At 39.9% G+C, this 15072-nt stretch overlaps 1 protein-coding gene across 2 annotated transcripts; it reads right to left on the bottom strand.

The window, feature by feature from the left end:
- Positions 1 to 64: 64 nt before the first annotated feature.
- mafk (MAF bZIP transcription factor K) lies at positions 65 to 10757 on the bottom strand. Of its 2 annotated transcripts, none has more exons than XM_085271721.1 (3): positions 10549 to 10757; positions 4589 to 4665; positions 65 to 4509 (listed from the first exon to the last, which is right to left on the bottom strand). In XM_085271721.1, exons 2-3 carry the CDS (start codon positions 4631 to 4633, stop codon positions 4072 to 4074), a joined length of 483 nt encoding a protein of 160 aa, XP_085127847.1. In that variant the 5' UTR covers positions 4634 to 4665; positions 10549 to 10757; the 3' UTR covers positions 65 to 4071. The 2 variants fall into 2 exon arrangements, with proteins under 2 accessions (XP_085127847.1, XP_085127846.1); XM_085271720.1 differs by having other exon boundaries at positions 10554 to 10755.
- Between the last annotated feature and the right edge of the window lie 4315 nt (positions 10758 to 15072).

Raw genomic sequence — 15072 nt, 5'->3', positions numbered from 1 at the left:
TGTTTTAATGAGAAAAAAGAATCAGTGACCCTTATTTATAGGAATAAATTTACCACACATTAAATAAGAGCAGAAACAACATAGATTTTATTTGTACATGAGGGTAGTTCATTAAGAAAACATGTAAATGAATGTAAAAAATAATTTAGGTGTTTTTTCTTTTTAATAAAATTACACAAATCATTGAAATAAATATAAAATATATGAGCAGAGTAATGACAAGTCATGAATGGTACATACTCAATTTATGCTGCCTTTTTACTGCTATTTGACAGTCACTCTAAGCCTCGAGACATTTATCTCAAACTCACAAACGCAGAAGTTGCTGCTGTTAAACTAACATTCAATGTATTTCATCCATAATTTTAGCCACACCTAATCTGTACACATGCTCCACTCTTACAATATTAAAACTGACTTTCTACATGGCTAAAGTTAAATACTATAGCTTGTAGGACTGGCAAAGCTTGTGTGTTGAAGCTTATTTAATCAAAGACGGCTGATCACCTCGAACGCTTACTCAAGACATACAAGCATGCACATTTCTGTACATGCATTTGCTATAATTATTGTATGAAAGATTTAAAAAAAGATCTGTTCTATTACTGCTCCTTGGTATTAACTGCGGTTTACTTCGATGTAGAAAGAAAGCTGATCAAACCAAGGTTTGTATTCACCCATGGCAGGAGGGTTTTTTTTATTTTCCCCTATAAACATGTCTACATTAATGTATCTACATCTTTAACCTTCTTTAAACTTGTGTGTCTACTAGACTTTTTTGGGTAGCTTAAGAAAAGAGCATGAATAAACTCTCTGCTAGGTCATACTGAAATGTAGAACTTAATTCACCCAGAGGAAGGTTTGTCCTTATTTAGGCACTGTACATAAATATATACTTTAAAATTTGAAACTGTTTTTTTTTTTTTCAGGTAATTATTATTTAGGTGTGCTCATAAAAAAGTATTCACCTCAGACTCAAATACAGTAATAAGTGCTAAAATTAAAGAAACCCTGATGTAGCTTAGTTTTGCTTGGAAACTAAACCACAAGAGGTCACTGTAATGCTATGCAGAAAATGCTTTTAGCCACAAAGCCTTTTAGGTGAATGTGCTCAAGAAATAAGTTATGTAAACAGGTAATATGTACTCATTTGTCCAAGGCTTGACACATTCCTTATCTGTAAGAGGCCTGGGTGAACAGTCGTAAAAGAGCTTTGGGGTTCTTTTTGTTTTGTTTTTTGTTAAGCAGTTACAAAAGCATTGCAGTCACTGAAATTTCTGGCTTGACATATTTAGAAAAGTATACCAGGTTTAGTGGCTGCAGGGGCGGACTAGGTTTGCATGCAGGTTGATCTGTTTTAAGAGCAAATTTTCCTCATATTCTATTTGCAATATTCTTAATAATTCCTCAGTTAACGCTGCCCAAAAGCCTATTTTGCAAACTAAACACTTGGTTGAAATTAGGCACTTTTGATATTAGGCAGTGTTTCGTGTTACACTCGAAATGATCAAATTTGACATGACAAAATATGATCGCTTCTACAGAAGGTCATCTGCAGCCTGCATGTAACCCTAGTTACTGTCCAAGTCGTGCATTAGATACATTGTGAATATGCTGAGAAGAACTATTCTTGGGCCATAAATACTCACAAAACTTAAGTTACGAAAACAGTTCTCTCGTTGTAAATTTGACTACTATTTTTTTTCCTTTTTTTTTCTTTTTAAGAGAAAAGTTCAGCATTCATATAATTAGACTTCAAAGACCGATTACATAATCACACCACTCCCAGCATAGTAAAAGACATAAATATAGAAAAATATGTACTATATAATGTATATTTATATAATGTATATGCTTATAAAACTAAGTATCAGGAAAAAAAGAATATGGGCTGTATTGACACAAACCAAATGAAAAATACAAAATGAGAGTAAGAACACAGCAATGCCCCTGCTTATAAATCACAGCAGGTTGTACAGCAGCAAAGTTCCCCATACTGTTCTTTGCAGCTATGGAACAGGGGAAGAACAGTCATGTCCTCTTAGCCAAGAGAAAATCCTGACATGAACAATCTATTGACTTCACTCCAAATTGGGAATGGATTCTCGGTAAGAACAGCTCGATTTCAAGTGAATTTCATATTTAAATACGGTATTACAAAATGTACAATGAGAGCAAGGCCTTTACTGCATTTAGTTATCTTGACACCACAGTTTCTAGAGACGGGCGTCAGGAGTTCTCTTGTAGAAGAGCGTGTCAAAAGAAAAGTAGCTGGTTACTGTTTCGGAAATACCAACACCGGCAGCAGCACTTCTTGTGACCCAGTATTAGGAATGATTTCTATTTGGACGGAGTTCTCAATCTAAGGGACAACAGAAGCGGTGGGAGCTTTGCCGTCTCTAGTCTGTAATATACAGTAAGCAACTTGAATTGCATCATACTTAAAAGGTCTGCTCTTATTATTATATCCAATATGGATTACCTACCAAGAGTTGCATACAAAGAAAAGAGATTAAACACCACTCAGTAAGTGCCTCAGCAGATAGTAGTAGTTCACTATCATTAGTTACATTCGGCACAACTTTCCTGTAAGTGGTCCGACCACATTGTGTTTTCACCTAGTTAAGCTCCAGTAACTGCAGAAATGCAAGCGTAACTTCCTTCTTTAAACAAGTGGCCCTGTGATTTATTTTTTCTGCTCACTGTATCTTAACGGTCTTCTCTAAGTGCTATTTGATGAAAGACACCATTGTCAAACGCATGTTCCTTAATCACTTTCCAGTTTTGCAATTTAGTCTGACCAAGTTTACCATTTAAACAGAATTTAAAAAATTTTCTACAATATATATCAAGAAACTTCTGAGTCAAGGGGCCACACACAAATGCAATCACATGCAACAGCTCCAACTGCCTACACTGTCTTTGACAACATAACATAACAGTACTTTTCAGCTATCTGTCAACTAGAATGTAGTTGACAAGAGAGATCGGAACCCCTTCTGAAATCTGACGGTACTCAGACATGTCTTTTCTCAGTTGCCAGTAGGAGGAATGAAGGCACAAATGGCACTTTTCAGAATATTGTACAAGGAAACACAGTCCAGTCCGACAAAGACAAATTCTATCGTAATGGGTGATTTTAACTCTTTCCAAATATTAATTTAAGGTGTTTCTTCAAAACTGCCAGATTAGATCACTTTTAGCTGCATCATTCAAACTTCTCTGAACTGTACTGGTATTGCTTTCTAAATAAGTTACTTATATAGGTATCATGGTTAAAAGACTAGTATAGCTTTTTAGCTAAACATTGGTCAGTTGTCAACAGTATAATGCAAAGATCCCTCAGAACCATTTCTACATAAGTTTTCATGTTACTCAAACACTTAGTCAAGTGACTTTACTGCTTAGCACCTCCTAAAAGTGCTAAGCATATAAGTTTCCGGTGCCGCGTTTGGCTAGCTTTCAAAGGCATCTGATAACTGTGGCCTTGAAGAAGTGTCCATTTGACCTCACAGTGGAAAGATATCACCTCTGTGTTAAAATACATGTGAGATATTGCATAGATCACATGTAGAACTGTTCAAGGCAACAGACACAGGCTCATTAATATTTATACAAAGAAAATGTGATTTGGCAAAGACTTTAAAAGTATCCATACTGTCTCATATGCGTTACTTTAAACCTCTCGTATTTTATTCTTTACATCATAAAGTATGAGAGGTGTCCCAGACCATGTGCTGCCACATTAAGGCGTGTCAAATACTTGAAATTTGAGTAAAAGCAAATCTCTGCTATTAGTCATGGAGGTAGGGTCACAGAGGCCCGATAACCTGCCGGTGCTGGTTGTCAGGAAGGGGGTTTGCACAGTGCACAGACAATGTAGATTGTGTAAAAGAGACAAAAAGAGGGAGACAGAATTGTGAATGCAGCATAACATCACATAGAGCTTGCCACCCCGGCCACCCCTCAGTCTAACTACCGAGCCTCGTCTCAGTGTGGGATGAGTAGGTTTAGACCAGGTCAGAAATAGGAAGGACCAGGCAGGCAAAGGAGAGCCCAGTCCTGTCAACACTAGGAAGGTGTTGAGAAAGCGGATGGGCTGGAGTTGTTTTGGCTGGTAGATTTGACGATGGTGATGACGCTGGTAGGTGCAACTTTGCCTGGTGAGAGAGGCCCTCTGGTCACAGTCCGTGCGAAACACTGCAAAGCCTCATACTTGGCTCGCAGTGCATCCAACTCCAATCTCATGCTGGCATTCTCACGGGCCAGCTTGTCCACCTCCTGCTGCAGCTCGGTCTTTTGTCTCTCCAGCTCCTCCTTTTGGGTAACACGTTTGATGCGGCAGCTCGCGGCATAGCCGCGGTTTTTCAGGGTCCGCCGTCGCTGCTTCAATCGCACAACATCCTCCTTGGTGAGCCCACGCAGGTGCTGATTGAGCTCCCGCACAGACATGGCAACCAACTCATCATCGCTGAGCACAGGGGCATTCTCACCCACCTCCTTCTTGACCTGCAAGACACGAGCAGTGCATGAAGAACTGTGTGCAGGCGTGAATCACTAAAACATTTTTCAAACTTCTCATGCTTACCTTTAAAGCTTTGCTCGTCTTAAAAGTAGTCGTCATTCCCTGCATGAAGACAAATGACCAGAATCTCACAGAAGACACTGAAAAGTAAAAAACATACGACCTCAAGTAAGTGAAACAGAACATATTATTGATGGACGAAAGTAATTACAATTAAGCAGATTTACTCAGCTACTTATGTTGGCAATTTAGAAGCAATTGAGGTAGTGAAGTTATTCTACTAGAATGACTGGACAGCATGTGTTACTTTGCACATATCATTAGTTTATACTACTCGGGTTACTTCTGCTGCAGAGTGCGTTAACATACAGGAATTTTAAACAGTGCATTTTAGTTCAAGCACTATATTTTAAAAATGAGATACTGATATTTTTTACTTGCATGTTATTTGACATTTCAGATATGACAGATAAGCAGAAATGACACCCCCAGTGGTGATACTCGAGAAGTTTACTGCACAGACGTCACATCCCAGGGTTACATCATATGTCAGTGCTCATGTTTGTTTGTTAGTGACATAAATACCAGCAGATGGCAGCATGACTCTATTAATTGTCAGCACTGTTGCTTGTCTGTCTTTACATATTAAAAAGAGGGCCGTGACAATGTAGTTCACTAGACCAGGCAAAATTAGAAACAGGCAACTTCTCTCCTGCTCGTCACAGAACTTTGCATTTAAGCTCTCTGCCTCAGTGATTTTGCCAGGGCAGTATTTAGAAAAGCCTCTCTGTACTCATTACAGTGAGCCACATGCTTTCCAGACTGCTGCCATGGCCAAAAAAAGCAAGAGCGCTGAGCTGCGATCCTGTGAGAGGCACACATCCCCCAAAGGCTCCATTTCAAGACCTACAGACCAGCTTGACTACGAGTGCACTGTTCCATGCTCAACAGATACCATGGAAACGCCCTGCAAATGGGCGTGGGAGTGTGAGTCACATGGTCACCAAAAGGGTAAACAAGTCTCATTCATAACCACAACACAGCCCATACATAGTACAGACCAAAAGAAAAAAAGAACAGCACTAACTTGTGCTGCTAACTTCAAGGCAACCTGTGTACAAAAATCCTCAATTCTCCTCTTAAATCCATCATTTATCTTCTGATCTGACCTCTCTGGATTTACAGAGCAGCAGTCTACAGGATTCTGCCTCCTCATCAAAGCAAATCATCACATCAGTATAACATTTATAGTTCTGCTGAACTTTACAGGGCAGCATGTGGAAAATTCCTAAAGATAGAGTGTCACAGAGAAATAGTTTCCTTTATAGTCACTGATGTATTTTTGCTGGGAGACAATGTAGTCTATCGATTTAGTGCCGTCTCTCTGTGGTTGGATCCTCTCATTGGGCTTTCCTGAGCTGCCCTATGCCCTTATTTAACGCTCGTGGATATATTTAGCCCGCAGTGCTGACACAAATTTCTGCCAACTAAACAATTTAAAGGGAGCAATGCGATAAGTGATACCCTCAGTAAGAGGGGAAATATTCTCTTCAGACCTATTAGCTGAAGCATTCGTGGAAGAAAATACTGTGGGTGTGACTGTTCATTGTGTGATATATATATTTCTGTTAATACAGGGCCTCTAGGGGATTCTAACTCAGACCAGTAGTGCAGTGAAAACTTAGAAAAACAAATGCTTTTTTCTTCTTGTTTTTTAAACATTACTAAGTCATTGTCCTGAAATAGGATTCTGACTTGATTTTCTAACTTGGAAAATAAACACATGGCAAATGTGTGTAATGAGCGAACAGCTACAAACAGAATCCACACAAACTTCGGTTTAGAGATTTAAGGAACATCTGGTGTGCTCGCTGATGTCCTTTATTTATCTGCAAAACATGCTGCAAAGAATTACATAACTGAGATTTTAGAGGCATCAAATAAAGATGAACTAAAATAAAACATTCCTCAAAAGCAAGCTGGCCCTAAACGGTCTAATTTAAGTGGTATTGCGTCAGAGGGGGGTCCCTGGGTATGTTCCTTGAAAAAATCATGGAAAAGCGGACTGGGGCCTCTCTGATCTTTATACAAGAGGTCCCCAGTCTGAACCAGTATGCCAGATTGTTTGCCTGAAATTCTTAAGGCATGTGCTTATGTTTTTGCAACTTGCACAGGGACACGGCTTTCTTGATTAAGACACCAAAGTTTCCTCAGAGAACAAAACAAACCCCAGCAACCACACAGAGAAGACAGACAAAACACGTCCTCTCACTATAGTCAAGAAAACAACTTACGTTAGGCTTTTTTTTTTTCTTCATAACAGTAAGGAAAGGAGTCTGGGAAAATAGGCTACCTCAAAGAAAAGCCACAGTTGGCGGGTAAAGAACAAAACCACATTCCTGAGCGAACACACATGTGCAAACCCTCACATGCACACAGGCGAACCTTCGCTGAAGAGGGAACATGCAGTCTGAATATATCCTGCAATGCGCTCAGCTACGGGGGTGGAGTGGAGACAAACCCACTTGTAAAACAATGGCTGCAAATTTCACAAAATGTCTGGAATTTTGAAGTATCGCACATCTGTCACTTGGCCAAATAAATGGAAAACAGCCTGCGCATGCTTACGTGTGGAAGTCAGGAGTCTTTCTTTCTTATTGTTGTGTTCCTTTGAGGGACAAATTGTAAACAAAGTGCTTCATTTTTTTTAAAAATTCACTTTCCCTCATTTTGATATACAACAAGCAATACTGTTTTATTCCTAACGACACCCCTCTGACGACTGATAACCAAATAAGTACTCACTGGAGTAAATGCTCCACTGTCTATCCACTATAAGCACAAACATTTCACGGCTCTGCTTGTTTGCTGGGGGATTTGAGCAAAAAGCACAATGTTGCCTGCTGTGTTCTTTGAAGATGTACAGATGCATGTTATGAATATTTTTAACTAGTTCAAAAGCAAGTAAACCAGAGCAGAAGCAAGAAAACAGTGATTTTAAAAAGAATCATCTCTAGGCAAACAATTGTGGGACAAGAAATCCATTGTAACCTTGCTCCACATCTGAGACCAAGCCAGTTAAATAAATGTATGTACCTTTCCTTCACCGATACCTCGTGGTTAAAGTATAGCTTACTGTTTTTGAAGTCAGGGATCGGGTCAAGTTCATGGCTGCTGTTCAGTTACAGCAGGTAACTGTGGGGCCCAGCCTTCCCCTAAAATAAACAGCGTATCAAAGACTTATGCGCTCACACTTCACTAATAAATGCAGAGCTGGCTTGTCTGGATTCTTTGTTTTTCTTCTCTTTTTGTGCAGGTTGGGGAGGGGGTTCAGCGCAAAGCAGACTTAATGCTGCCCTTGACATTCAACTTTAGTCTTCATGAGAAAGCGCTTGCATTTCTTGCACTTTTCTAAGGGGAGGGGGGTGGAGAGATTTCTTCACAGACTGAGGCACGCAGCACTCTGCTCTTTCTCCAGCGCAGCACATTTGGTGGGATATTATGTGAAGGAAATGGAGAGCATAGCTGAGCAGTGAGTCATGCTGTTTACTGGTAAAAGCGACAACCAGCAGCAGGGAATCACACCCTCCTGATCTGACATTTCCTGGAAAATCCCGTTGTTTCAGGGAGAGGAAGGAAAAGTACAGAGAACCTCAGAAATGGTTGGCATGACCAGCGGAACTTTCTTGCGGAAAGGGAGGAGATCTCACCGAATATCTGTGAGAAGATATTCTCCCAGTCATCGACACTGGTTTTCAGAACGATGTAAAGAATGAAAAGTGGACACATCGGTCCTTTTTTTAATTATAACTAATAATTAGTGAATAAAAGAAGACATATTAATATTCAGTCACTGCTAATAATAGTCCTAAAGATTTCGATAATGTTCTTTCAGGACAGATAGGTTGAGCAAACGTTTCGAATTATTTGATTTGAGTTTGAATCACAACAGAATCAAGAGTTGCATCCAGCTCCATCAGGAATCAACAGAGAATTCCCAGCAACACAATCCGGCAATATAATTACAGGAGTACCTCTGACACTTGCCACACCTCTGACCATAATGAGGTGAAAGCAGTGGTTTGAGATCCAGTCTTTCTGACAGAAATGACTTGATACAAGTCGCTGCCAGTGGCAGAGGGAACAATCTCAAATGCTATATAACTGCCAGGGAGTCACGTTTGACAGATGCAAGGCAGACCTGTTCAAACAGTCACCTCTTATTGCCTGTGTCCACTCTGGTTGGCATGTTCGGCTGCAAATAAAAATCACTGGCTTCCACAGTCAGTAATCAAAACTTGACATCTTTTTTCCAGTAAGAGGAGCAAAACACATCACAGCCAACGTGTTCTGTGTGAGTCATAGCATTGCTAACCACAAACATTTCACTTTCACAATACTCCACCACAAAAACGGTCTCGCATTCTGCACTGCTTTCATCCATCACCACTGTCCGGCAAAATGAGAAACAAAGAGAAGACAATTTGACCATATGCTGCATCTTCAGGGGAATTTCTCTCTCTCTCTCTCTCTCTCTCCCCCCCCCCCCCCCCCCCCCCCCCTCCCACTGTCCCATACTGGTATGATGAGTCAGCTGCTGTAACTTCTCCATCCAAAAAAGATATCATCACTTTGGTGATTGAACCACATGTTAACCTCATGACAGGAGCACACCCTGCTCCTACTGCTTCAGACTGAAAGTCAGTGTGCACCCACCAGAAACAACAGTGAATCATAAAGCCCCCCCTCAAGACATCAACCTGTGACCATCTAAGCGGAACAAGTTACTCAGACAAATATTTTCCATATATTAATCACAAGTTTTTAAGTAAATGGCAAAGGGCAAACTGAAAGGTGGACATACAAGACTGCAAAGAAGATCATTGTGAGCTATTTTAGAGCCATGGTCAAAAATTCAATTAGTCATTGTAATTCAAGGTTTTCTTATCTTTACCCAATTCATTAAGAGTTATGCAGAGCAGGAATTATAGCTAAACACAGCGATGAGATAAAGTCTCTAAAGTGATTCATCGTTTGTGGAAATATGGGTTCCTTCTGCTGTTTCTTGTAGGCTAGTCAACCCCGGTGGTCTACCTCCACTCCACATCGTGCCCTTTGTCCCACATGTCTAAAAATGCAGACCACGTGTCGATTTCAATGTCAAAAGCAGGCTGGTATTCTGCATTATAGCACCCGCTATCAACCTCGCTGCCATGAGCTGGGGAAGAGCGCGAAAATTAAGGAGGATGTGAAAAATGCTGTACATGGATTTGTTTCAATAGGAAAGTGAGGAAGTTTATTTCACTTCCATTTTCCGAAAATCTAATTCAAGTCACAGAAATGCTATAAATAAACACACATGGGGGGGGGAATGCAATTTTGGGGTTTGGGTTTTTTTCGTTCTAGAAAAAGTTATAATCTAAAACCTTAGAGGTTCAGGCATGCTTAGTAATAGTATATAAACATATTTTGTAACACATTCTGTAACTTTAGCTTTACTTTTAATGAGAAGTGCGAAGAAATAGTGTGATTTTTATCGTCTTATTTTTCTTCCCTCCCACAATGCTGGTCGAAAACGTCTCCTCGCTCGTTATACAGTTTATAAAAATTATTAGCTATAATTTTTTTTAAAGGGACCGCATTCAGTCAGTGTCATAATCACCGCTGTTATTTTCAAAGAACTATTTCAAATCGCAGGAAAGCGACAAAACACACGTTTGTTTCCCCCTTTTACATATTTTCATACAATTTCTAACTTCCTATATGCGACTGCTCGGAGGTCTGCGCCACTTTTGAAGCACTGTATTATGTATCTCCAGCACAACACGTGTCCGCCCGAAAGAAACAAATCTACGAAATCAACATGAGCTTTCATAACTGGGATCAAAACTTATCCTACGAAGAGGATGCACAACACAAGCCTGTTTGCGTGCGCCACTATGTCACCGTGAGAACTCGAGTAATTTAGAAAGGAATGTCAAAACATCTTCCCGAAAAAAATAAATAATTAAAAAAAATACAACCTCACCTCTGTGGACTCAGATATCTGTGGACCGGAGTGTGTAAAACTGTCAAAGTATGTTTCCTCGACAACCGGTGAAGCAAGTTGACAAACTTGGTAAAAAGCGTCCAGCACAGACGGGCAGCGGCGTATCCTCGTACTAAATTAACTACAAAACAACAACAATGTACCAACATTCCACGCTCTGCTTCCGCAAGCACTCACGTCACCGATTCCTCGTGACCGCCCCCTCCATTCATGAAAATAACTTTGTGCTGACGTCAGTCTGGGGAGGTGGGGTGGGGAGGGGGGGGAGGCCTGGGGGAGGCCATAAATAGAAGACAGATACTGCTGGCGACTGCTTTTGCTTACTTTACAAAACTAATCTGCACAAAGTCAGCTCACGTTGCCAGCATTAGCCAAGAAAAACTTCAGATTTCTAAAGGAAGTCATAAACCTGTTGCTCTCTAAGTATGTTCACCACCCCCTCCTCCTTCTTCTCCTCCTACTCCTATATTTTTGAGTCAGCTCTCCACTACAAGGTATTCAAAAAATACCTTTGAGTGAGGGAAAACAGCGACCTCCTCTCTCAGACTTGAGGAGCAGCAGCAGCATTCCATTCCTGAGGAAAGTATGTGGTGTAGTAGCTCAGCAGTCCCAGGATTTCTCTTATTTTTACTGCACTACTGCCAATAGCGTCACAGGTTATTCTGGGTAATTAAGTACTGAATGTAAATATGTTAAGTCAGTAGCCTTTTATGGCCTCTACTTGTATGGCTTTTCCTCTGCAGCTATATGGTATTAGAAGATCTCAGCTTTGACTTGAACTATGGTGCCTGTTATAGTCAGATGCAGTGTGCTGACACTAGAAAACACTTTGAGCTGGGCAGCTGAAATTGCTGAAAACTTTTCTTTTCTTTTTTTCTTTTTTTTTTTTGCTGTACAATGCAGTAAAACCATGGGGAAGTGAACATCTGGATCCAAAGCCATCCAAATATGTAGATTTTGGTTGGTTTTATTAAAGTGCATACTCAGCCATTTGTGGTTATTTATTGGTTTATGGCTACCTATGACGAATATCAAACAGTTAAATACTCTCTTGAGCTGTTATTGTGCATTTACCATACATCTCTTCAAAATCTGAGCATGGACATGCTGTCAGGACGTCAGGGAAGCTTTTTTTTTCTTTGACCATTTTAGGCCAAAAGCAGCTTCATTATTGAATCATTTTTTGTTCCATGATGTTTAATGGTGCTATCTTTAGCAAGTGGTGAGGCGAATGAGGAAACAGAGCGGCACACAGACACAATGTCCGATCCATGACAAAAGCGTGACCTTTAGATAAAGAATGAGTTGTAGTTTATTAGTAAATAAAGAAGAAATGCTGAGTTGGCTTCTGGCTGGGCGATTCAGTGCGCTGAGATCTTTCTGTGCAGACTTCTCTCTGGTGGGTGGATGGTTTAACATTTACAGTTTTTCCAAAGCACTTGACAAAAACATTGGACACTGACAATTCTGAGTCAGAGAGGAGTAGTCCTTTATACGATTCACAAAAGCTTGCTTACAGAAAAACTGACTAATTCCTTAGAACATTTTTTTTTTTTTTGGTACTCTGGCTTTATGCCAGACAAGCAGACTGGGATAGATTTAAAATGAATGTCATCATTTATGGCAAATGACTCAACAGTTCAACCTTTTCCCCCGAATCACATATGGAATCAATTGTTTACTAAGGATGGTTGGCTCCGTACTTTCATCTATGCTGGAACCTGCTTCGAGTAAAAAGCAAATAAACCAAATGAGTAACCTTCTTTGTGTACAGGTTACTTGCATCACATCACAGATTATAGATGAGATGAGACACAAATGAGTTATTAGAATAACTGTTATTGTATTAAAGATGAGCTTGAGTAAATCAGGATCACATATTAAGTGAAATAAGATGATGGGATACAATGCAGAAAATGTAAATACAAAAGTGTGGTGCATTGCTTGTTTTCTAGAGAATGTGCAGACAGAGAAAAGAAAGAGATCAAACTGGAGAGTCTCTGCAGGACCACCGCGAATATTCTGCACCAGTCAGACATCCAGCTGCTCAGTCAATGGCATAACCCTCTGTTACTGTCCATCTGGCAGCAGTGTATGCGGATGACCTGAAATACACCCGACGTGTGAAACAAAACAAAAACAGCAAAACCATGTGCGGCAGACTTGCCGGGGTTTTTGTCAGATCGACGTGCTGTGGGGTCTGGGTTCTTGCGGGCAGTTTTGAATTACAGGAAGTAACATTGACTCACTAATCTGGGTTCTTTCTGACTCAGACTTCTGAACTCCTAAGAAATCTGATCTGGTACAAAGAGGCCCACTGTTGTAAGGGGATCATTCCTTTTCTTCCAAATACTCCAAATGATTTGTTAGCAGAAGAATGGTTTTAAGATATTTATAGGATACTTTAAACTCACAGCCAATTAACTCACACTGCATTAAAAATAATAATAATCCTGTTTTCCTCCCAACTAGATCCTTCCACAATGTCCAGGCACAACTTGCTGAAAATACCTGACATATTAGACAGCCAGCTCTGGCACAGTCTGAGCTGTACGTAATTTCGAAAGCTAAAAAACAGCTTTTTTTTTTGTACATTTGTAGACTTCACATGTGACACAAGATTTAATTTGGAGCATTTACTGAACATTCCACTGACTTCACCAAAATGTGTTTCATATGAAAACACTTTACGTAACCAGCTGGCAGCTTAGAGCAGCATGGAAATGAACATGGTGAGGTTACAGTGGTAGTGATGGCAGTACTAGCTGGAGCAAACACTGGTGGACTGTTTAAAGTCTAATACCAAGATTCTCTTTTACGCTTTAAATGGCAAAAAAGTGAGTTTGGGGATTTGCAGACAGCAAGAGAGCAGAGAGAAGGACAGAGTTATTTCTCTTTTTTAGTCCTGTCACAGCTGAGCAATGCTTAAGGAATGAACAGTTCACTGCTGCTGACTATGGGCGGGACTAAATATGGGCATTATAAAGTGTAACACTTTGATGCTCTCATTTTTTTCCCCTAAAGCTACTGATAGCTGTAAATTTGAAAAAAAAAAAAAGAAGTGAAGATTAACACATTTAAAATGAACACTGTTAATTCTTTATATTCAGAAAAGTTTAGTCACTGTTAGCATAAAATAAGCCTCCGCTTGCAAAGTGACAAGTGGAGCCTGTCTTAATTAAACCGATCTAGAGTTTGCTGCTTCTCTTTGAAATCATCATGCCACAATCTTAAGTTTTCTCTAAGACCTCCAGAAGAATATAGCAAGAGATTTTTTTTTAATTATTTTTTGCAGCCACGATTCCACTCTCAGTAAAAACTGTAGATTTTAGATGGCTGCCAGTTTTTACTGAACCGGCTGCCAAAGCAAATCCAACCCAAGAGTGACAAAACCCCTAGTTTTAACTAGAGGAGCTGCTGGTAGCTCATGCAAGTGTTACTGTCAAGGCAAAGGTTTAGACAATCAGAAAGAGATGGTTCCCTGTATTGAAGATGTGGCAGGGAAAATACTTTGATGTTCGAAGCAAAAAATTTAAGAGTAAAATACATTTTGCCAACAGGCTGAGGCTGGGAGTTCTAGAATAATTTGTTCTGTCTAGACAAATCAGAGGCAGAGCTTTTTGGTTAAAGTAACAGTAGACATGTTTGTCATACCGGGAGCTTAGTAGAAGAAGAACTGACAGAAATGGGAAGGTCTGGGGTCGCCTCCCTTCTCTTGGGGGACTGGGCGATCATTTATTGAACTATAAATTCTGCATCATAACTAAGATTATTGGAATATAATATGAGGCTACCTGTCTGAAAAGTGAATCAGAAAGGGACATTTCAACAAGGCAATAATTAACCTTCAGTCCACCCTGGAATAACTCAAAAGGAAGAACTGTAAGGTGATTGAATGTCCTTAAAGCCCAGAGTTCAAAAAGGATTTGATAGAGGAACTGCTGTTTGAAAACCCTCCTGCCTAAGGTCATCTGGCAACTGAAGGAATTTTGCATAGAGGAGTGGTTAAAAAATTTCAACCAGCCAGTGCCAGATAGTAAGCAATTATGTAAAAACTCTTAAAAAAGGTCATTTCTGCTAAAGGGGGCAAAAAAGCACCTGCATCCCTCCACAGAAGAATATTTAATCTTCATATTTTAGTAGAATAGCTGATTGACCTGCATCTCATTCCAGACCTTTGGCTGCGGTGTTTTTGAAAGCGAAATGCAGTTCTTTTATTAAGCTTAAAAGCAGCCAAAGTTTTGCTTGGGTTTAATTTTTTTCAATTAATTTTCACAAAGGATGAAAGTAATTAAACGCATGATGTGAATCAAATGAAGTGATGAGAGCTATCTTGTCTCTTAATTCAGAATAAAGCGCTTAAAACTCACAGTTCAAATGCAATGCTTGCCTTTTTGTCCTCCGACTTCACAAGGGAACACAAAGGAGACTAAAAAATGAAGGTTAAATGGGAAAGAAGAGGGGTATTTTTTTCAAGCTCGACCAGTCTAAAGCTGTA

Source organism: Mchenga conophoros, linkage group LG4 (genome assembly GCF_057382185.1).
Source record: "Mchenga conophoros isolate Kocher_MC1m ecotype Shallow Benthic linkage group LG4, M_conophoros_male_GT1.1, whole genome shotgun sequence".
In the NCBI taxonomy this organism is placed as follows: domain Eukaryota; kingdom Metazoa; phylum Chordata; class Actinopteri; order Cichliformes; family Cichlidae; genus Mchenga; species Mchenga conophoros.
Note: the sequence above shows the minus strand (reverse complement) of the source record. Positions and strands in the feature narration are given on the sequence as shown.

Bases quoted from the DNA above. Each gene is read 5' to 3' on its own strand.
- mafk (XM_085271721.1), bottom strand. From the start codon at position 4,633: ATGCAGGGAATGACGACTACTTTTAAGACGAGCAAAGCTTTAAAG. The intron at 4,510-4,588 runs GTAAGCATGAGA...CGTGTCTTGCAG, and splicing joins AGACGAGCAAAGCTTTAAAG to GTCAAGAAGGAGGTGGGTGA.